The 23,699-nt window shown below is 29.9% G+C and overlaps 1 protein-coding gene across 9 annotated transcripts in view; it reads left to right on the forward strand.

Moving 5' to 3' along the window:
* LOC107438772 (uncharacterized) overlaps positions 1–23,258 on the forward strand; it is a 572,328-nt gene extending 549,070 nt beyond the window's left edge. For all 9 annotated transcript variants that reach the window (XM_021144690.4, XM_043040146.3, XM_071180569.2 and 6 more), the window contains 6 exons: positions 9,360–9,587; positions 12,914–12,988; positions 15,529–15,684; positions 18,922–19,236; positions 20,361–20,475; positions 21,828–23,258. In XM_021144690.4, the coding sequence (XP_021000349.1) occupies positions 9,360–9,587; positions 12,914–12,988; positions 15,529–15,684; positions 18,922–19,236; positions 20,361–20,475; positions 21,828–22,519 (1,581 nt within the window). In that variant the 3' untranslated portion in view covers positions 22,520–23,258. The remainder of the gene's footprint in view (positions 1–9,359; positions 9,588–12,913; positions 12,989–15,528; positions 15,685–18,921; positions 19,237–20,360; positions 20,476–21,827) is intronic.
* The last annotated feature ends 441 nt before the right edge of the window (positions 23,259–23,699 follow it).

The following is a 23,699-nucleotide window of genomic DNA, read 5'->3' on the forward strand; positions in this document are numbered from 1 at the left end:
CTATGTATTAGAACTTGATATCGATCTGTGTGTGGGGGGGGGATCTAGTCGTATGTGATTTACGCTCCCCCAATCCCATGTGATATTCATCTTCCTTTATTCAAAGCGAGCGAGAGGTAAATTTACGTACCAAAGGAGCTTTTCGTCTTGATTCCTTGTTCTCCCCCAAAATAGATCTGGTGGTCAGTCGGGGGGAAAGGCCTGAGGGGCCATTTTTACTGCCCGACCACGTGATTCGCATTGTCCAATGAGCGAGAGATGAGGATTTAGGTGGGGGGCATCGAATGACTAACGTCACCCTGGCGATTTGCATCTGAGGCCCTACGTATGCAGAATGACCGCTCGATTTTCTTTGTGCCAGGTTACTATGAAAGAGATTTTATCTCTAGAATCTTTTCCTTTTGTTTTATTTACCGCCATTAATTGGCTTGGCATCTTTTATTGAGTGAAAAAAATAATATATGTATTAAAAATTTTTAATGAATATAGGAAATAAATATAGTATTATTAATAAGTATATGTGAATAACCATCCTGTGAATGATGTACTTTATTTGAATTAGGTCTTGGAAATAATTTATTATCAATACCCAAACTGGGTATCGATGTGCCTTTTTTTTAAAAATATTCCTTATTAATTTAATTTATTTCAAATTTTCATAATTTTTAAATTTTAAAAAAAAATCTGAAATTTAATATGTTTTACGTTTTTATAATACTCTTAAAGAGTAAACAAAAAATTTGATTGATCTGCATTAATTTGAAAAAGCTCCTAATTAACGCAAAAACATATTTTTTTTCTTTAGATGAATTTTGATGGTTATTTTTTACTAGATTTATCTATCAGTTATAAATTGTTCTTAATAGGTCAAAATTGTTTATGGTTTGTTTTTTTTAAGCACTTCATTAAAATTTTATTCAATTCTTTGCTGGGGTATATCTATAAACTAAGATAAATTGAAAACCTTTTTATTGATTCTATAATTACGTATTGAGTCTTAACTGACGAATTTTTTTTTCTTTATAATTTGTTCCAGTCGTAAACATTTCATGATATTTAAGTTTAACACATCTGAAAAACCTTTTAAGAACATTCGTAAAATGTACAATGCTCCAAAAAAAATGAATCACTTAGAATAACTTTTGATCGAATGATCGGATTTTCACGTTGTAGGATTCAAGCTTAATGGTTCAGGGAGGTGACCTCAAATATGCTAATTAATTAGTGCAGACGATATTTTAATTTATGAAATAAGACACAAAACATACTTTCTGAATAAACATACCTTTTTTTCGACGGATTCTGGTTTCTGACCTACAAAATAGAGGGGACAGCCGCAATCTGGGAAAAATGACCCCCATAGTTTGGTCAGGAGAGTGATCAGAATTTTGGACCCCTTAATGTTCATTTTTCTTTTTGCATATTTCGCTATATTTATTAAGTGAATCGAAACATTTTTGCACACAATTATCAAATACATTTATCCAAAGATAATTCCATGCAAAAAAAAATTAGAATATATTTATTATTATTTTTTATTTTATTTAATAATAGTCGAAAAATTTTAAGTTTTAAAGTATGCAATTTATAGATCATTTTAAAGTATGCAAGTTTGCATGGCTAAATAAAAAATTTGAGCGAAATCGGTCGAATAGTTCCTGAGAAATCGAATTTTTAATAAGTCGTATATTTAACCATATTTAATTGTTAATTTTTTTTTAATGTATATTTAATCATTAACATAGCGCCGATGAAAATTTACCGTCATTCTTTGGGTGTTTGTTCCATGGAGCCCGAAGCACGATGAATTTTACCATATTCTGTAGTTTTGACCATACTTACCATACTTTTTTTTCTGGTTCAGTGTAAATATTGCTTTGGAGATTTCTCTTGAACATTATTTTTTCCTTGTGTTGTTATTGCATAGCTTAGAATGCAGATGTTGGCGATGGGTGAAGAAAAGTGCATGTACAAAAAGTGGAAATGATAGTGTGGCAACCCTATTTGATAGCACTGTGCTTACGGTGCGAGATGATATGCCATAAGGCTCTTCTTACACCCCGATAGAGATCCAAAGGGAAGCAGTTAAATTGCTTTTTTTTTTAACCCCATCCCCTTCCTTCTTCCCACCTCTTGAGACCCCTCTTTTTTTTCTCCTTAACTCCTGAAGATATGTCTACCATTGTTTGAAAGACTTATTGCTTTGTTTCATCTAGAAAATTATCATTTGCCAGAACAAATAATTGTCTATAGTTTTAATATATAGTTTAAGAATAAAAATAATATAGCATATATTAGGGGTGGCCAACCTACGTCTCGCGAGCCACGTGCGGCTCTTTGAAGGATTATTTGTGGCTCTCGATAAATGTACCCGAGTTCCCTTTTCATTTTTGTGCTATTGTATTTTTTAAAAAAATTATTATCGTTCCGTATGTGTTTCAAAATGTCTTTTAAATTACTGAGAACAAATATGAAAAACTAAGTGAAACGTTGTTTAATTCAAGGTGAGTTTTCCATTTCCAATATAATTATGACACAAAAAGCATCTGGAGAATTAGAATTTATAGAGATGCAAGAAGATCAAGCTCTACAATTGAAATATAAATCGACGTCGATTACTGAATTTTGGAAATATGTAACAGAATCGAAGTATCCTGAATTAAAAAAGGCTGCTTGTCAAATTATTTCAATATTCGGAACAACGTACTTATGTGAATCATTTTATTCCACTTTTAAATTCGTGAAATCCAAACACCGATCAGTATTAACTAACCAGCATCTCAAGGGATTACTGAAAAGTGCTGTCACCAATTATTCACCAAATTTTAAAGAATTATCAAGAGAAGTAAAATAAATTTGCTTAATTTTTAATATTTAAATTCAATACTCATATTTTGTACTTTTACTTATATGTTTAATAAATATAATTTATGTAAAAAAAATTAATACCTTTTTTGCATACCTTTCAAATACGTATTTAATTACGGCTCGCGGAAAATTTCAAATTTTGAAAAATGGCTTGACTATTAAGGAGCTTGGTGACCCCTGGTATATATTATTATTATTATATTAATGTAATAGTATATATATATATATATATAATATATAGTTTTACCTCTGTAAATTCATCATAATTTGAGGAAAAAGTGTGGTCTAAACTACCAAAATATGGTAAAATATACCGTGTTTCTGACCCTGTGGAAACACCAAAAAATAATTTTTGTTAGTAAAACACAAAGTAAAAAAAGCAAGAGCACAAAAAATAAAAAAACATCAACAAAAAGTAAAAATACAAAAGGTAATTTTTATCAAAGCGCTTTGGTAATGATTTTAGTAAAATTTAGAATAAAATATTGCTTTATAATATGGGATTAAATTTGGTAAATGTGATTAAACTTGATAATTTTCTTGTGATACTCTTAAAGCGTGGTATAAAAACCAATTAGGTTAAACTTACTTTTCAGATTTCGTACTAAATGTGTGGTAATAATTATTATTTTTAAAACCAGAATTTCTGGTTATACAGTTACCGTAGGAGCGGAAAAATTATCGAATGAATGGTTTAAATGCCGCATATTTTTGCTTTACTAATCAGAATTACAGTGTGGGTTTTAAACAGAAATTCCATTACCAAACAAACATTACAGTAAATTTATCAGATAATATTTAATTTTATTTCAAATACAATTCAGAACAATTATCAGATAATGGATAATGAAAAGATTCTAGAGATTCTTTTCAAAATTAAAGTTCTTATTGCCACACATTTAATAAAAAATACAAAAAAATAAATTTAGCCAAATTACTGGGTTTTATACCATGCTCTAAAGCATCACGATATAATTACCGAATTTAACTACGTTTACCATTATTTTTTCACTTATTATTAAATCGTTCTCTTTTTCTATTTTTGCTAATTATTCCAACATTATTATCAAAAAGCTTTGGTAAAAATTATCCAACCCTTTTGGTATTCCTGCACAGCCAGAAACACAATGATTATTACCATCTTTAAGTGCTTTTGATCATTCTTTTTTTTTCTACAGTGTAGGACATTAATAATGCTCCTTCGCATATTAATAAATGTTAAGTTTCTTTTTTCTTTTAATTATAATATTTTTACTTGCGTTAAAAATGAATGGAAACATAGGGACTATGCGCAAACATAATTTATGTCTGTGTACGAATATTTGTGAAACATACTATTTTATTATTGATTCAACTAAATAAGCCACTTAAAATGGTTAACACGTTGAATGCCATGGGGATCACCGGTGAGCGGCACTGAGTTTGTTCGTAGCGCCAAGGGGGGTCACCGGTGACCGGCGAACCCAAGGTTATTAGAAACACGTAATTCTAGTAAATTTTTAATGCTTTTAATTTTTTTATATTATTATCGTTGCTAAAATGGTTTGAAGAAATTAATGCAATACCTGAGAAAATCATTTTGGCCAGACGGAGAAGCCATGTAAAATTAGCGTGGCATTCAACGTGTTAAGAACTAAATCACTTTCCCGAAATACACTTCAAATGTTCATCCTGAAGTTTGTAAACAAGTGATCAAATAAATAAAAAAATATTGCCTCGTGATGCTGTGATTTGGCACTACCGCCATAAAAGGCACAGCTCATAACGATGTGAAATGCGCTTTACTTTATCACAGAAAAAAATTTCTGCCATAAAAATATATTGCTTATTATGCTGTAAAATAATAATTGCAAAATAAACAAAAAAAATTTGTCAAAAAAACGTAGCTTAATTTAATGTAAAATGTACGTTACATTGATATTTAAAAAAACTGTCTCTAAGGAAAAAAAAAACGTAGCTTATGAAAAAATGCGCATGACACATTTAACAGGAAAGAAAAAGCCTTAGCATAATTAACACGTGATGAAATAAAATATGTTTTATCAATTTAAAATGAAATCTAACAAGAAGCATAATCATATGCTGAACCTACCTAAATTAAATTTTCAAGCAATTAGCAATTGCAGAATTAATCTGGTGGAGTAAAAGCCGAAACTTTTCTAATCGATTTTTTAAAAACATTGGCGCTGACTAGCGAAACGCTGACTTTCATTCATCTCCAAATTACATGTATATTAACTGCCACTAGTTTCTGGTTCAGGCTCGAATCCCAGCTTTAGCTGATTGATACGAATTCTACTCCCGGCTCACACCAACCACAGTTCTGACGTAAAATATTCCCAGTGGTAGACGATCATGGGTTAAAATGCCTTTTCCGTTAGGCTAACGGTGAGAGGTTTTAGTGGTTTTCCTCTAACTCAAGGGTGGGCTAGTTCCATCAAAAAAGTCATCCCTGAAGGCTTGTTTTTCCCCATGCTTTATCCAGGAGTTTCCTCGTCTTCTGAATTGGGTTCTGGAAATTGAACATTCTAAACTCAGAATCGGATCAGCTGTTGAACTCCGGTAATAAAATGAAATATAACATCAATAGTTTGATCAAAAATGCTGAGTTCTTCCAGTTTTATTAATACTACCCGATTTTGTGCAACTTGCTATGTTATTTAATTTTTTATCTGTCGTCGCCTTCATTTAATCTTAATGTCGATTTATTTTTAGTTTTTTTACAAATTGTGTTTTCGGAGTTTTAAGCTTCAATTATTAAAAAAAAAATGTGAATAAACATAACCTCAATGCAACAATGCGGCCAGATTACTTAACGCTATTACTACAGCAGGCGTATGTAACATCTTCCACAGATGTGAATTGTCATAAAAATGACAATATATGTTGCAGTGCATATTTTCTTTGAAAGCAATTTTTTTATCAACCCAATGAAAGCAAACTTATAACAAATGTTATTCATTTTTTATTTTTTGATGAGCTTTAACCTTTGATATTACTGTGATTAAAATAAGTTTTATTGTAATTGCAAAATGTTCAAACTTATACTCGTATCCATTTGCTTTCTTTCTTCTTTTTTTTAATGAAGAACTAGAATAAAGTAGTATAATTTTTTAACCTTTTTTTTATTTATTTATTTTTTTTTTTTTTTTTAATTTCTCCGTTACGCATATTTTGTAAATCTGACATGGAAAAAATTATTTTCCTTTAACTAGTTTTGTCCAAGATTAAATTAAATTTTACAAAAATCCAAAAATATTTATAAAAATCCAAATTTTTATTTTTTTTTTAAATATATACTCGTATTTTATATATGTAGTCACCTCCTTTATTTATTTATCTTTTAATGAAGAGCTATAATGAATTTATATATATTTTTTTAACCTTTATTATTTAATTCGACGTTACGCTTAATTTGTAAGTCTGACGTGGAAAAATTAATTGTATTTAATTAATTTTGTGTGAGGTCAAATTAAATTCATTGCTTTCTTGTTGCGTTTTGTGAGAAAAATAAAAATGTATTTTGTTAATGATTAGGAATGAACTGAAATTTCTCTTGCGTATGGAAATAAAATACAAGGGATTAAATACGTAAGAAATAAAGTACGTAATAAAATAAAATACGTATGAAAATAAAATACAATTGAACGAAGGGATAATATTTTAAATATTTATATTTTAAAAACTACATTATAATAAATCATGCACGAAATTATAAAAAAAATGTATTAAGCTTTTTAACAGGGACAAATATTCGATATGTAGCCCTATAGTTAAACAGCAAACATTTAATCTGTAATTAAGTTTGTCTTACACATTTTGTATTTGTGAGGTGAATGAGGTGAACCGGGTTCGAATCCCAGCGATGGCTGGTCGATACGAATTCCGCATCCGGCTTGCACCGATCTCAGTGTTGACGTGAAATATCCTCAGTATTAGACGGATCATGGGTTAGAGTCTACTTGACGTCAGGCTAACCGTGGGATGTTCTCGTGGTCTTCCTCTCCATGTAACGCAAATGCGAGTTAGTTCCATCAAAAAAAAGTCCACCACGAAGGCAAATTTCTGCCAATACTTGATCCAGGAGTTACCTTGTCTTCTGGATAGGGTTCAAAATTACAAGGCTTCGGAGTTGATTATCAGTACTCGTAAACCCACAAAAATTAGGTTGGTTGTTCAACAACGGTTGTAAAACTATAAAATAAAAACCTAGAGCAAGAGTCGTGGTGGTTCAGGGGATAGAGCGCTCCCCTCCCAATGAGGTGAACCGGGTTCGAATCCCGGCAATGCCGGGTTGATTCGAATTCCACTGTGCTGAAGTAAAATATTGTCCCCTTGCCGTCAGGATAACCATGGGAGGTTTCCCCTGTCCATATAAATCAAATGCGGGTTAGTTCCATCAGAAAGTCCTCCACGAAGGCAAATTTCTCCCAATACTGGATACAGACTACGGATTTGAATATTAGTAGTCGTAAACTCAAAATATTGGGTTTTACTGTTCAACGACGGTTATTAAAAAAGATATAAATAATAATAATAATAAATTGTAAATATTATGGTATGATTACTCTGGACTACGCAGTAGAGAAGTTATCCTGCAATAATTGGTTTGCAGTTAGTTTGAAAAAACAATTTCAGCATTTGAAACTTAAAGTTTATTTACCCTTGATTTACCTGAACTCTTTTGTATTGGAACTTTAAATTTTGAAAACCTAATGGAGGTCATACAGAATTCGCAATGAAAACTATTTCTCGATGTATAGTGTCCTCTTAAACATGCAGATGACAAGGTATTTACCCTAAATCACATGGCCTGGCCACCAAGATTTACGAATCTTATCGTATGTGATTTCTTTTTGCGGAGTTTTATGCTGATAAAAGGTGAATTCATAGAAACTCAGAAACATAATTGTGATCATTACTTGCTTCCACTTTCAATTGACTTTAATTTCAATTATGCAATTATTTTTCAATTTACATTTGACATTCTACTCTTTCGGGAAAACTGTTTTTAAGTTTGGGCAATCATATCATACTATATTTGGGCATTTTAATCTTTATGTATTACAAATTTTCTGCATCCTAAATAAGGTATTGAGTTTAAGAATCGTATAAAAAGGATCAATTACTGCCTTATTGTGGTTGCAGCAAATGTGAGCGACATTAAAAGAACGGTATACCGCGAGAACAACTCTCCATGGCAAATTCTGTTTCTTTTCCATTGGTATTTTAAAATTTAATGTTTAGATGGAAAAAAAAGAATTCAGATAAATCCAGAGTAAACTGTGAAGTAACAAATGCTAAAAAAAAAAATTTTTTTTAATTGAATGCTAAATTCTGACAGGATTACTTCCCCACTGATTAAAACTGAGTAATCCTGCCACAATTTAGCTTCCTGCCAGGCAAATCTAAAATGAACTGAGAAGTTCAAAACGCTGAAAAATTATGGCAGGATTACTTACCCACTGGTTAAAACTAAATAATTTTGCTATAATTTCTTTGTAATTTGAAAACATATTTTCAGCATTTGAAACTTTATATTTTACTGGTAGGTTTACCTGCACTGACTTCTCTCTAAATCAGTGGTTTCTAACTGGCGGCCAGGGGGCCGCATCCGGCCCGCGAAGCCTTCTATTTTGGCCCGCGAACTAGAATATATTAGTTATCATTTTTTTGCGGACAATTTTCGTAAAAAATCTATATGGGTTTCAAATACTTTTCTCGTTAATAAAGACCTAATTTCTTCGTTTCTGTGAAATTTATCATACCAACGGTGCAACAAAAAAAAAAAATTCCCAGGTTTTGCATCCAGGAAAATATTTATTCAAATACAAAAATAATCGTGTATGTTGCTCTTTTTTATTTCATTTTTTTTTTGTATTATGTGAATATAATTTAGCATGTGTGTATCAGAAATTTTCTCGAAGGAATTCTCTGATTTAACTTTTTGAAACCAAGCATTTTGGATGAAAATATTTACACACACATTTGTAAATTTTAAATGCAAATATCTATTCTCTGATGGTTGCAGCAGACAAACCTCAAAGTTTTATATCTTAACAATTAAATATCTGTTGCACATTAATTGTTTAATACATGGGTGCACATTAAAGTTATTGTATCCCGAATTTTTTAACATGCAATTAAATATTTTTTTAAAATCTACTTCTTATTTTAATTTGTAATTCAATACTTTTGTTTTGTACAACTTGGTAAAAATCTGACAGTAATGTTTAATATTCCTTCAAACATAAAAGAGTCCTAAATAAAATTTTGCTAAAGTTGCGGCCCGCCATTTGATTTCTGTTTTTAATTGTGGCCCCCGGCCTCATGTAAGTTGGAAACCCCTGCTCTAAATTTAAATTTTTAAATTACTTATGCAGGGGAATGAGATTTCCCATGGATGGTATTGCGTTTTCTTATAATTAAGTTTTTAACAACGTAATGCTTCTTTAATGATTTCTACAATGATTAATTTTCTTTGATTTCAGGCAATGGACGAAGACGATGATGAGGAAGATAACGATGAACCGATCGACGCAACGATGCCGAATCGGGGACTGGCGACCACCAACGGTCAGGCGTCCCGGTCAGCCGGACAATCGCCGCACAACAATTGCCATCCGAGCTCCTCCAGCTCCATGTCTTCGCCCTCGGCGATCGTGACCACAACGGCCGCTGCACTCGCTGCTGCCGCTGGTTCCCTTTCACTCAATCAAGTACGTCCTCCCTGCACCCCTCTTCACTGGACATAAACAACGTCCACTCATCTGTAAAAGTTAACAACATTAATTTGTAACTGCGACCAACAATCTCTATAAAGATGCCTTATTATCTCCTACCTGTTGTAGTCGTTTAGCAAAACTTCACCAGTTTGGACTTCCATATTGTTTTAAAATTTTGGTACTCAGTTTCTTTGTCGAAAACATATTTTACTAATTTTTTTCGAACGTTTAAAAAAAATTATTATCTGTTCTTTTTTGCTAAGAATCTTTCAAAAATTCCTCACCCTCTTTTTCTTAAAATTAACAACTGAGATGAAGATAGATTTATAATGACACTTTATAAGTATTATTTCTTATAAAATGGCACATACAGTAATGCTTGACTTGTTAAAAATTCAATAATTTTTTTAAATTTGAAAAAATTTAAGTTAAATTAAAATTTCTTATCTCTTATCTGCTATTATTGGAGAGAATCTTAACATAATTTTTTTTTCCTTTTTCTTAAAATTTTTTAGCAACTGAGCTGAAGATAGATTTATTCAAAAAATATAATGACGCTTTGAAACTATATGTTATAATTTTGTCATAAAACGGCAAGCTTGACATGTAATTACATATACACTGTTTTAAAATTTGGGTCTAAATTAGCTTTTTAATATTTTAGTAGTTATTTTTTTTTTCCTTTTTTCTTAAAATTACTTAACAACGAAGATTGATTTTTTTTTAGATTTTTCAAAACTTTAACGACAGATTAAAATTTTTTATTTGTGTAAACACTTTAAGGCTAATAAAAATATTTCTTAAAAAAAATCGAAAAATGATATATTTTATTTTGAATTCTTGAAGCATATTGTTCTGTAACAAACGGGATTTGTAATTGTGTTATTATCAGCAAAGTGGTATCCACAAAATTAGTATTTAAGTCTGAGTAAAAGCTTTAGGACCACCAGTAGTTGTTTTTAAAAATATACATATACTACCGTAAATATTTTGGCAACTATGGGTGATACTCTGTTTGGATTTTATATTTTAAGTACAAATATAATTCTGATATCTAGCAGATTCTTTTAGTAGCTATTAGACTGTTTTTTATAATTAAAAAGTACCAAGATATATTTTTGTTTGTAATTAGGGTGTCAAAATATATATATATAAGGGACACCGGTGTCCCATCTGCGTCAAAGGGTTAAACAGCAAAATTGACTAAACCTCGGTTGCTACAAAGGCACAAAACAGAGCGTTTTAATTTCAGCGAGCAACGACCTGGAACAACCAATGAATACAAATAATTTTTTCGGTTTAAAAAAAAACTGGAATTTGGAGGAACCAGATAGATGAAAGTACCATTGGCATGATATAAGAACGGAAGAAAAAATTATTCTGTCATAACCTAAGAATATTTTGCTCACAGTGATGTTGGTTCAATCGCGTTCGTTTCGGGTAAAATGAATTCACTAGCTTACATATGCAGTAAAATTTGGCTAGTTAGAACATTTTTTAACGTTATTTTAAAATTTGATACTAAACTAGATTTGTAATCTCTATAAAGTAGACTAGTAAGTATTCTTTTATAATTTTTTTTCCTTTTTCTTAAAATTTTTTAACAACTGAGATGAAAATAGATTTATTCTAAACTATAACGACACATTTTAAATATTTTATTTATAATTAGTTATATATAATTAGTTATTCTAACATTTAGTAAAGCTTGACTAGTTAAAACTTTACACTAGTTTAAAATTCGGTATTGTCTTAAAATACTCAACTAGTTAAACCTTGTAGTGTATATTTCATTCTTTTATATATATATAAAAATCACTTGAAAAATCTTACCAGTTATTTCTTATGGGATATCTTTTCTGAAAATTATTAGAACGATATTAAAAAGTATAACGACGCATTTAAATAATTAATATTTGATTAATTTTTAATTAATGGAAATATATTTTAAGTACATATCACATTTTTAAAGATGTGTATGTCTATTAGAATATAACTCAACATTGAATATGATTCAAACATTTTGAATATTTTTAAAACGATTTTTATGGAACAAAAAAGCTGTCATCAGCTTATTTACAAAAGTATAAAAAAAAAAGGTTAAAATATTGTAAAGAATTTTTCGCAACATACAAACTACCAAAGTTAATTATTTCGCTAAAAAAAACTCTTGAAGTATGTTATTTTATTAAAAATAATTAGTAAAAAAAAATATAATAATAAAGTTTATGATTCTTGTTACAAACGATATTTAAAGGATAACGTTTTCTACTATTTTTTAACATCTATCTTTTCTATCTTTTTGACATTTCAAATTATTTCTATGAGGGAAATATAAGTTCTTTTGAGTAATGAAATTCACAGCATGACCTTTGCAAATTGCTTAGTTAAATTTTAAAGCTTAATCAGTTCGATAAAATATAAATATTTAGATTGAATATACTTTAAGATAATATCCTTAAATAAAATTAAAAGGAAACTTATCTTAGTTTTAAAAAAAAATTTACAAATACTTTGCCTGATTTTAGTAGTATTTCAGATTTATTGAGCAATTTTTTCTGTCAGTTTTATTTTCGTCATATAATTATAGTTCTAATAATTTTTTCCTCTTGTGTAATTATCGTTTCCTTGATATATATCAATGTTCTTAAGAGCCTCATTTAAGATCTTAAGAAAATTAGATGATTAAGACGTAAAGTTAGTTGACGTCTTAAATACATAATTTATGAGATTAAATTTTATTGCCGTTTTTTTGCGTGCGTAATTGAAATTATGTAAATGACGTTTGCTAGATAATTGTTTATCTTTAAATTCTCTCCTATGAATAAAACAATGATATAATAAATAATTTTTAAGAATAGATAACCATGAATTTAAAATCAAGAAGAATGCACAGATTTTTATTACATATAACTGTTATTTAAAGTGGACGTTAACTTTGAAAGCTGCATCTGCATGGTAATTCTTATAAGTACATTATTGTTTATTTGAAATCTTCCATATCATTAAAATATTTTATATAAATAAAATTGTTTTCATCTTTTACTATCAGGTTTTGTTTGTTTACAGTTTAAGGTAATTTAAAGTTACATAATTTATTTATTGTATAAATATTATATTTGTTATATATCTATTTGAAAAATTTTACAGATTTTAAAGTAGTATAGTTTGTAATTTAGTAAAAATTTATTTATTTTTTTAATTTTAAAATTCAGTTTATAAAATTTTTTTTTAATAATGTTTAAATGAAACTGAAATATTTGCATTCGAATTTTTCATTATTTCTGCATTTAAAATTCATTTTTATTTGTTTTTTATAGCTGTTAGCAGCTGGTGCTCAAGGGCAACAACAAATGTTAATGCAAGCAGGGCTTGCTGCTCAGCAACTAGGGAAGGTATGATATTTTATCTGTACAGAGAAAATCTATATCTATACATATATATATATATACATTATAAAATAATAACATGCTAATAGACCTTTTTTAGATGTTTAGTACAAACATCCATTCAATACTAAGCAATTTTTGTTAATTATTTATTTATTTCTGTTTCCTGAAATGTGTTTTCTGACAATTTTTTTACATACTCAGTAATCTAATCTAAAAATAATATAATAGTAATCTAAAAATATTAATTACTTTCACAACTAGCATCATATTCCAAAGTTAATCATTTTTGTGCATTTTTTCAATGTTAAATTTTAAGATGTTTAAAATATTTATTACTGTTTAATATTCTCAATTGTAATTTTCATACTTAATTAACTTGATTCAATTAGTTTCTTCATTCTGCTTTCTTGCTATTAAAATTTTCAAAAATTATTAATTAACTTAACAATTATTTTTTTATGCATTATTAATTTGAATTTAATTTTTTTTTTTCATTGTAATTTCTTACTATTCTTCTGTTTGCTTGTGGACTAGAATAAAATACTTCTGTCTGCTTGTGGACTAGAATAAAATACTTCTGTCTGCTTGTGGACTAGAATTTTAATTGAACTGCAATTTAAATTTGGTAGAAATTTACTCATTTTTAAACTTCAAATTAATGGTTGAAATTAATCATTAGTGGTTTGATTCATTAATGGCCAAAAGTGATCAAATATGTAAACAATATTAAATAAAGAAAATGAAAAAAATTCATAACTAATAGAAATATGTATTGATAATTCTGTTACAAAATATTTTATTTGTTTATTTATTTACTTATTTTAAATTTGAGAAAGAATTATTTTAGATTTCAGTGTGTAATATAAAAATTAATGCATTATGGTTTTTAAATGTTGCATTATTACTACTTTAATTCGTGCAAAAACATGAAATACTATACTATATAAATTTTTACTAGCATTATAATTTATTTTTTTTCAAACTTAATTTTAGTTCTAAATGGCATAAGTTTAAGTACTTTTTTTCTAGTCCGGTTTTATTAAATTTCATGCATGTGAACTTTAATAAAAAAAATTTAAAAATTCTTATCGTGAAATAAATGTGTAGTTTAATCTAGTCATTAATGATAATAAAAATTTAAATCATGATGTCTTAATTACATTTTTAATTTCTTTTCCTTAATTCACTGAGTAGTTATAAAGTGCTAAAAGAATATTCCAAAATCACATGTCATAGGATTTAGCTTCTTCTTTTCACAACTTTAATATTTTTATTTATCATTGCGTATATTTTGTGTCAAAGCATAATCCAAAACCTGGCATTACTTATTAAGTTCTATTTTATATTACCATAATTTTGATATGAAAAATTGTATTTGTTTATTTCATATATGGAAAGTTGGAGCCAAAACTGATAAATCCAATCTCATGTTTATCAGATTTTGTTCCAAATGTCTCCAATTTCAATAGAATTTTATGTACTATTTTTTATAAATTATTATATCTGATGGGTGCGAGTTCTGATAATATATTTTTTAAGTTTTGTTTTGATCATTCCCTTGCAAAATTTTTATTTATTAATATGCAGGGCAGGGATCAGAACAAAAAGCAATTATGTCCCATATTGTCTTTTGTGGAATTTGTCTCTACCTTTGACAAATTTAGAGCTTAAAAAATTTTATTTGTTGTGTTTTATTTGCTTTTTTTTTTTTTTTTTTTTTTTTTTTTTTTTTTTTTTTTGTTATAAGTTGTGTTGGGGGAAAATTCACAAATTCAAAGCTTAAAAAAAAAAAATTTTGTCAAGTTTTATTTGTTTGTTTGCTTTATTTGTTATAAGTTGTGCTGGAATAAAATTTAGTATAAGTTTAGTGAGTGTGATTTCTACTTTCCTTAATTATAAATATAAAGCATTTTTATTTATTGTAAAATGGGAAAGACTAAGACGAAACAGATAATTCTAATATCATATACATTAGGTCTTTTCCCAAATTTCTCCAATTTTAACAAAATTTTAATGCTTTTAATTAATTATATGTGTTAAGCCCAATACTATATTTATAGAAAATTTTATGATTGAGTTTTGTTTTGTCTTTTATTTGTAATAATTCTAAATAATATTTCAAAATAGTTATATGTAATTTACCTATAATATTAGAATAAATTCCAATATTATATTTATGGAGATCTGTTTGGACCATCCAGATAAAGCATTCTTCTTATTTTGTGAGAGATCAGAACTAAAAAGATCAACTCAAAGATTTTGTTAATGAGTTTAGTTTTGCTCCTTATTTGTAATAATTCTAAGTAATATTTCAAAAAAGTTATATGTAATTTACCTAAAATAGTTAGAATAAGTTCCAATATTATATTTAAGGAGATTTGTTTTTACCATCTATATAAAACATTTTTATTTATTTTATGGAAGATGAAAACAAAAGAGATTAATTAGAAGATTTTTATTGAGTTTTGTTTTGAACTTTCTTATTTGTTATCAAAATGTTGTTATACATAATTAAAATCACAAAATAAAATTTTTCTTTCTAGCTACCTTTAAATTCAGGGTTACCTGGTCTGCAACTAAATCCTCAGGATATTCAACAGTTACAGCAGCAATTGCAGCAAAGTATGCAGCCGTTTGTGTTTCTGCAGCCTGGTCAGTTACCTGCAAATATGCAAGCTCAGCTGTTTCTCCAAAATCAGGTCTCTGTACTTTTTGTTTGTGTTTTAAATTTTTTTTTTAATTTTTTTCCTTTAAGAAAACTTATGCGAAATTTCAAGGAAGTTTTATGTTTGAAAATACCTCAACCTGTGATGTTTAAAAATTAAATGTTTTTCAATATTTATTTGAAGAAGTTATAATGTCTGAAATTACAATCTACTTTCTTTTGCGAAAATCTTTTTTTAAAATCTGTGAAAGTATATTTCACCTCAAAGCACAGAAATGTAAAAAATACTTTATATTTTTATTAATGTAAATTTTGAATTAGAATTTTAGAGCAATCAGTTTTTTTTTTTTTTTTTAATTCACAGATCTTCCTTCAAAGTAAAGCCATGTCTTGAAATTTGAATTCTTTTTTTTCATTTTAAAGATAATATATTACATATTGATGTGATGGAAACTTTATCTGTTACTATCTTTATAAACTTGTCAGAATTGTTGGCAAGTTTTTATATACTTATTTTTTAAACTTATGATATATTTATTGAATAACTTGCAACAAACTTTTTTTTATTTTCTTTATTCTATCCATAATAAATATCTTTCTTTCTTTTTAAAAAAAAAATTTATTTAATTTATCATAAAATTACACATGTGAAAGGTTCGATACATAACTTGTCTTCTGTAATATCATTCATTAATTGATATCTAAATATACTGCATTACTTTTATATCAATGACATTGTTTTTAAACATGTGACCATAAAAAGTTGTTTAAAAAATAAGGATAATAATAGACAACTGTGCTATGTTTCATTTATTGTTGATATCCAGCTAGTTGTTGAAATGATTATAATACATATTTACTTGAATTCCTTTTTTCAATTGTTTATTTTGCATTTTGTGAAAAATTACATGAAATTTATGCATTTTTTTTAAACTTTATTTCACTTGTTCACATGTTCTCCTACTCTTTAAACGATAGTTAATATGCATTATGTCATAGAATCATGTTATCGATAATTAGTTTTCAAATATACTACAATCATCATTATCATATAATTGTGAAATCTAGACTTTAGAGTGTTCAGTATGATGTTATTTTAATCTTTTATTGGCATATTGATTTAAATATTTTAAAATAAATTTTCTGTTAACCAAAAATATTTTATTTCAAAAAATTTTTGTAGAAAAAGATTAATTACTTTTATTTTATCAATTATTTTGCTTAATAGTTTGAAATAGTAGAAACAAAAAGATCATAAATAATTTTTTTTTTTTTTTGAAAAAGCCAACATAATAACTATAAAGTTGATTTCTTATTCAAAAGTTCATTGTTACTTATTTCGGGTACATTTCATTTTCAAGATCTCTTAGCTCGTCAGACTATTCAAATTTTGTAAATAAAGTTGCATAAAGTTGCAAACGTTATGAACAATTGCCATGTAATAAACTTAATGTTATAACATTGCCCATATTTTTTCAAAAGTTCACTGATGTAGTTAGGGTTCCTAGCATTATATACACTCCTTTTATATTCAATTTATTATTTAACTGATTAGTTTCCTTTCATTATATTAAATAATAGTTATATATTTCTATAGAATATGATGCATCAATGTGAATAGTTTTAAATGTGCAAGATGTTCCATAATCATCGTCATTATTATTTAACTTCCACCAAACTGTCATTGTAAAGAACCCCAATCAATGTCTAATGGCAGCATTAAACCTACCGAGATTAAATTGAGGGGTACCAGTTTATCTGGGAAGTAAAAGCAGCCTGTGCACAATGCTGACCACATTGCTACAATTAGTTGGGCTACACTGTCTGCCGTTGATCACGAAATTGAGAAACTTTAACCTCCATGACACCCCTGGCCCACAATGGGCTGTTATGGGACTGCTTTACTTAGTTATTTTACTTTTATTGCATGGAATGATTATAAGAAATGCCTTTCAGCTTCATTTGACAAATAAATTTGTTTTAATGAATTTGATTCCAACTGTTATTGGATTTGGGCCTTGATAATAATTCATTTGATTTGTTATAAAGTTTTCATTTTTTTGATAATTAAATATTAATTTGATGCTGCTGATTTGTAAGTCCTAATTAATTCAGTTTTTACAATGATTTTAAAAATACATATTATGGGAAGTTATTATGAAACATTCTATAGTTCTATGTACATTCTATAGTACATAGTACGTTTCTGCAAATAATTGTTTCCTGTGGTACTGCCCTAGAGTAAAAATTTCTTTAACGAATAGAAATGTATAAAATTTTGACATATTGCGACACATTGTTAAGCTGACCTTTGATTTAGATATTTAATTGTAGTAGTAAATAAATATCTATGAATTGGGTTCTTACACTTCATGACGAAGAAGACCATGTATACCCACACATATGACCTATGACGTCAGCGCCAGCTGATCGTTTATAAGCAAAATACCATTTTAAAATTGAGCTAAGTTTCACCACATAATTTAGAATGTTAATTAACGTGAAGTTAATTAAATACAGTGCTGTATTTCACATCGAATTTGCTGAAATATAAATCTTTCTCGTCTATGTCTTTTACTTAATTTAGATGTATCATTTGCTTGTATATTTTATTGTAATCGTTATATTTTTGTTTTGTGTACCTGGTAATTTTCATGCATAATTAATTTGTTTATGTTCTACATGGCTTCATGTCTGTCTTTGCATTAAGTAAGAAATATGTAGTGAAAGAATTGAAATATTTGTGAAACAATCATCACGAAAAAATATAGAACGTGTCTCTTAAAGGGAATTGATACTTGACGCACTTCAGTTACTCGAAATAAAATGAAAAGAATAGTTGCTTACATAAACATGCGACGTTTCAAAAACAATCAGGATCAAGATACCCACACTACACCACTTGCAGGTATCACATTGTAATTTATTAAAATATTAATACATTACTTTTTCTACCACTAGATAAAATAATTTCTGAAACTACGAAAATTCCACAGTTGCGGGAAGGTATGGTTTCATACCATTTCCTAAAATTTTTTCCTATTCTTATAGCCCTTTCAGGGACAGTTGGATAAAAATTGCTCCACTTATTTTTGACAATAATATAAAACAATAAAATTGCAATAGCTTTTTATCTTTTCAACTACACAGTTTTTGATGGAACACTTTTACTACATGGAATGACCACAATTAAGGTTCTTATTGACTAAAATTTTGGTAACCTAGCTCAAAAAGAATTTAACTAATTGCTTTATGGTTGTTGGTATTGCAGGGCCTTCTGCAACAAGGGTTGATGCAGCAGAGTCTTCAAAACCTCCAACTCCAAGCCAGCCAAGCTGCAGTTTCTCTACCTCAGGGAGTCTTGTCTTCTCAAGCAGCTGCCACTGTGGCTGCAGCTGCAGCAGTCCAGCAGCAGTTCCAGCAACAAATGCAGCAACAGTCACATCATCATCAACAGTCACAGTCTCAACAACAGCCACGACCTCAAGCGCCTCCACAGCCACCTCCACCACCTCTACCTCCTACCTCTTTACAGTCATCCCAACCAGTTATCATTACTCAGGCACAAATGCCTCCAGCACAGAAGGTTAGCACGGCTCTTTAAACGATGGCTTCTTTTTTTTATCAATGGTTTTCTATAACATTTTAAGAGTGGAAAATTTGTTTCAATTTCTCTTTATTTATAGTGGTGACCTAACCATAACCTGTATGTTCATATACTGCTTTATGTCACTGCTAAGGCGCAACATTTTATGTTGCCTGACATGCCCAGATCATTATTTTTCACTATTGCATGGGCATGTGAATATTTTATCAGGCCCCTTCAAATTTTGACTAAAACTTATTTAAGTGCCATATAATAGAAACCAAAAAATAGAAAATCAATTATATTTGAGAAGACCTAAGTGCAATGCATGCTGAAGAGCAAGTAACACTTGGCAATACTACTTCATGTAACAATAATGCTTTGTAAAAAATACTTAATACTTCTTTGTTTATATTTTACTCTTTGACACTTTTAAATTAATAAAAATATTGAAAATAAAAGTCTTGATCTTGATATCAATATTATTTTTTCCATGACAGATTAATAATAGGTACATTCAAATGGGTGTACTTTCATATGCATTCAAAAAAGATATGTAGGCACATAGAAGTTTATTCATGCATATATTTTGCCTCAAGGCATGTAAAAATTTTGATATTTTAAGAGTCCTACTATATGTATCACTAGTCTTATAATGTATCACTAATATTAGATTATAGTCTTGCTGCCATAAATTTGAACATTGGAGGTTTTGATGATCACTCGCCCTCTCCCCCCCCCCCTTCATCTAACTCAAGTATAGGTTAATTCTAATTAAAATTCATCAAGAAGACAAGTTTGCCTCAATGTGGGAGTAAACACATTCCAGATTAGTTTAGAGTCACAAAACTTTAGAACGTAACATTAACTTTAGATTAGTTAACTTAAATCAGTTTTACTAAGTAAATAATCATCAAATATGAATTGAAGGCCTTCATATTTTTATGAAATAAGGAAAAAGGGAAAGTCACAAGTTACTAATCGTTTGATTGATGTATGAATCTTTCATAAACTAGTCCTTGTCCTGGTCTCTGTTAAGAAGATTAAATGAAGTTTTTATTTTCTTTTATGTACAAAATAAACAAATCAGGAAAAGGAATTAATAAATATAATTTATTTTTCAGAGTCCAGTTCACCAATCAAAACCTCGACCTACTGAACCAAGTCCTGAAGAAATGACGGATTTGGAGGAGCTTGAACAATTCGCTAAAACTTTTAAACAGAGAAGAATCAAACTAGGTTTGTTTTAAATGCTCTGTTTTCCGGTGCCATTTTATAACTTATATCGTTTTATTTTCTATATATATTGCTGTATGAAACTCTAACCCACTGAGAAGCCAAATAGACAACTAATTTCCTCATTCATGTTAATAAATCAAAAAGCGTGGGAATGTGTTTCACATAAAAATAATACTTGCCTACATTGCATTCAAGTAAAGTATACATTGCATAATCTTAAAAAATATTTTAATGGGAGACACAACTCTCAACTTTTCCAAAAATCTTATTTTTTTTGTAACTTCAGAGCCTTTTCCTCGAAACCATACTTTTTACTCTGATCTCAGTTCAATTTTTTAGGGAGCAATAGTGTATTGCATAACATGCAAAATATATGAGTCCTCAATCCTTACAGAATCTTTTCCCTCAAAGCCTATTTTTTCATGCTCTTCCCAGTTAAATTTTTCAAGAAATGGAGAAGAAGAAAAAATTTCACACCATTGTTTTTTTTTTCAACGCCACTTGGGTTGACATTTTGTCAATTCAGGCATAATAAGGACAAATTTGTTGGCCACTCTTTCAAGGGCACCATATTAGGTGTTGCTCCCACAGTAAGGACTAGCACAGAGAATGAATGCCTTGTGCGTGATTCAAACCCAGGACTTTTCTGGTGCAAGGCCAGCTCCCTAACGCCTACACAGTTTGCTTGACTTTCACAGCTGTGTAGAAAATTAAATTATATTAAACAAATTAGATTAATAGTTTCTGATGTATTGATAAAACAATGTTGAAAATATCCAAGGTTTCCTGAAAAGCATGATTGATTGAAATTTGCAAATTCACATACTTGGCCTTTCTTTATAGGTCATGGTAACTGCTTCAAAGCTTTTATATTCTTTCATTATACAGCTCTGGTTCCTTGGTTTATTTCATAACAAATTCATAAATCTTTGTCCAGTAACGTTGACTCTATTCTCAAAGAGTTAATTCTTTAATGTCAGAAAACATTGTCTTTCTGGGGGGGGGGGGAAATTGACAGATTTTGATTGATAAATTACCCTATCAATAGAAGGATATTTCTTGTGTGCTCAAAGACACTACACTCTACCTACAAAAGCAACATCTTATTTAGATTCCATGTTGAATGTTTCAAAAGTAAGACTTTTTTAAGACTTATACGTCCATGGGACAAAAATTCATCTTTGGTATGTTGCAGTAAATAAATTATTATCCAAAAATGCTGTTATTTGGTCAATGATGGTGCAAATAATGTCTGGTGGATCCTTTTTAATAAATCAACAAGATTTCATTGGCTGATAAATGATTACTTAATGTTAAAATCCATGTAAATAGCTGTCTGTTTTCCCTTTCAGGCTTTACACAAGGAGATGTGGGATTGGCGATGGGCAAACTGTATGGCAATGACTTCAGCCAAACCACAATTTCCAGATTTGAAGCCCTTAACCTCAGCTTCAAGAACATGTGTAAACTAAAGCCTTTATTGCAAAGGTGGCTGGAGGATGCAGATGCCTCCATGAACAACCCAGCTGCCCTAACCAATGCACACACAACTCCCGAGTCCATAGGCCGGAGGCGAAAGAAGCGCACCAGCATCGAAACGACGGTCCGGCTAGCCTTGGAGAAGGCCTTTCTGCAGAATCCCAAACCTACCTCCGAGGAGATCTCCATACTGGCCGAATCGCTGACCATGGAGAAGGAGGTGGTGAGGGTCTGGTTCTGCAATAGGCGGCAGAAGGAGAAGCGGATCAACCCTCCGACCAGCTGTTCCATGTCCTGTCCTCCATCGCTGGTGTCACCAGTTACTCCACCTAGCATGGTCATGCCCATGGCCCTAGGTGTGTCAGCTACTACTGCTACCTCTCTCGGTGTCGGTACGCCACCTCCTCCTCGCTCTCCCGGCGAACCTGTCACCGCAACAGACCTCTCCACTACATCCATGTTGGCCCATACGCCCACCGGCACCGCTCAACAAGCTACCTCAATGACGACAAATGTATCGAGAGCCTCCGCCATTGTATCGCCGACGATCAAGAACGAGTACTAGAACCACCGTTCTTCCTACACTGCAACAGTTCCTAAAACAAAGATTAATTCATATCACTGTTACTGTTTGTCAAAAAAAAAACTATTACTCTAGGCAACATGTTGCCAGATTTATATATGGACGCTGCGAAAGAACAGTGCGCAAAATGTGGCTGCGACTTCAGAAGAATATTACCTCATTGGAACTTTATATTTTGAACATAATGTGGCATTAGCCATCTTTCTAGGGCAGGGATTAATGATGTACAGTGTTACTATCAACACTATCTACGTCTGCAGTGTCTCAGGGAACTCACCAATCTTTTCGTATTGTTTATTATTATTTTTTGTCCTTCCACTCAGGCTAATTGTCTCCTGTGTTCATCCAGCAGGACAATTTTCCTGAGTTAACAGTGTCCATGTGTCACCTTACCTTTTTAGCTCTAGATTTAATCATAATGTTGGCCATTTCTCATTGCCGTGGCCGGAGGTAAAATAAAAAAAACCATGGCGCTTGGGAAAAACAACAACCATACGAATAAAAGACAGGGAAAAACGAATAAGAACCTTTTTCTACTTCCAGATTGCTCATGCAAATCGCCGTAGAACACGCCGCTTCTTACTTAGATAACTATCTCAATTCACATTTCTACATAAAAAAATGTATATTTGTAATTTTATGAAATTAGATCGCGGTTTTAGCCTTTCTGTATTATAAATTTGTAAAGTCAGTGCCATTCTCATAAAAAAAAATATAAAAACTCAAAGAAACGACAAAACAAACAAAAGTTTTTGAAACACTTGTTAGTGAATATATTAAGTTTATAAAACTTTGTAAGTACAAATAAAGACTCTAAAAAAAACGAAACATAAACTTTATCAAGAAATATATATTTAATATTTTGATAAATAAACCTTTCTCTTCTTCCCCGTTATTTTGAAGCCGCTAGAGTTCTGCGCGTTCTATGGTGATTAACTCCAAACAATGTAATCCAAGCGCCAATAAGAGGTTTGGCAAGAGAACGCTAGTAACTTATTTGCCGCTTCCCAACTGGCTCTTCCTAGTTCCTTTTTTGTCACTTGTTGTACTGTACATAACTGCTGCTATGTTTATTAGCAGGGAAATGTAGTTCTGTAGTTTGTGGTGTTTTTTATACCGACGTCTTCAAAGCAGCCCGCTTAGGTGCGCAGAACCATGATTG

The sequence above is a fragment of the Parasteatoda tepidariorum genome, chromosome 8 (genome assembly GCF_982258835.1).
Source record: "Parasteatoda tepidariorum strain Cologne lab strain chromosome 8, Ptep-v5.0, whole genome shotgun sequence".
Lineage (NCBI taxonomy): Eukaryota > Metazoa > Arthropoda > Arachnida > Araneae > Theridiidae > Parasteatoda > Parasteatoda tepidariorum.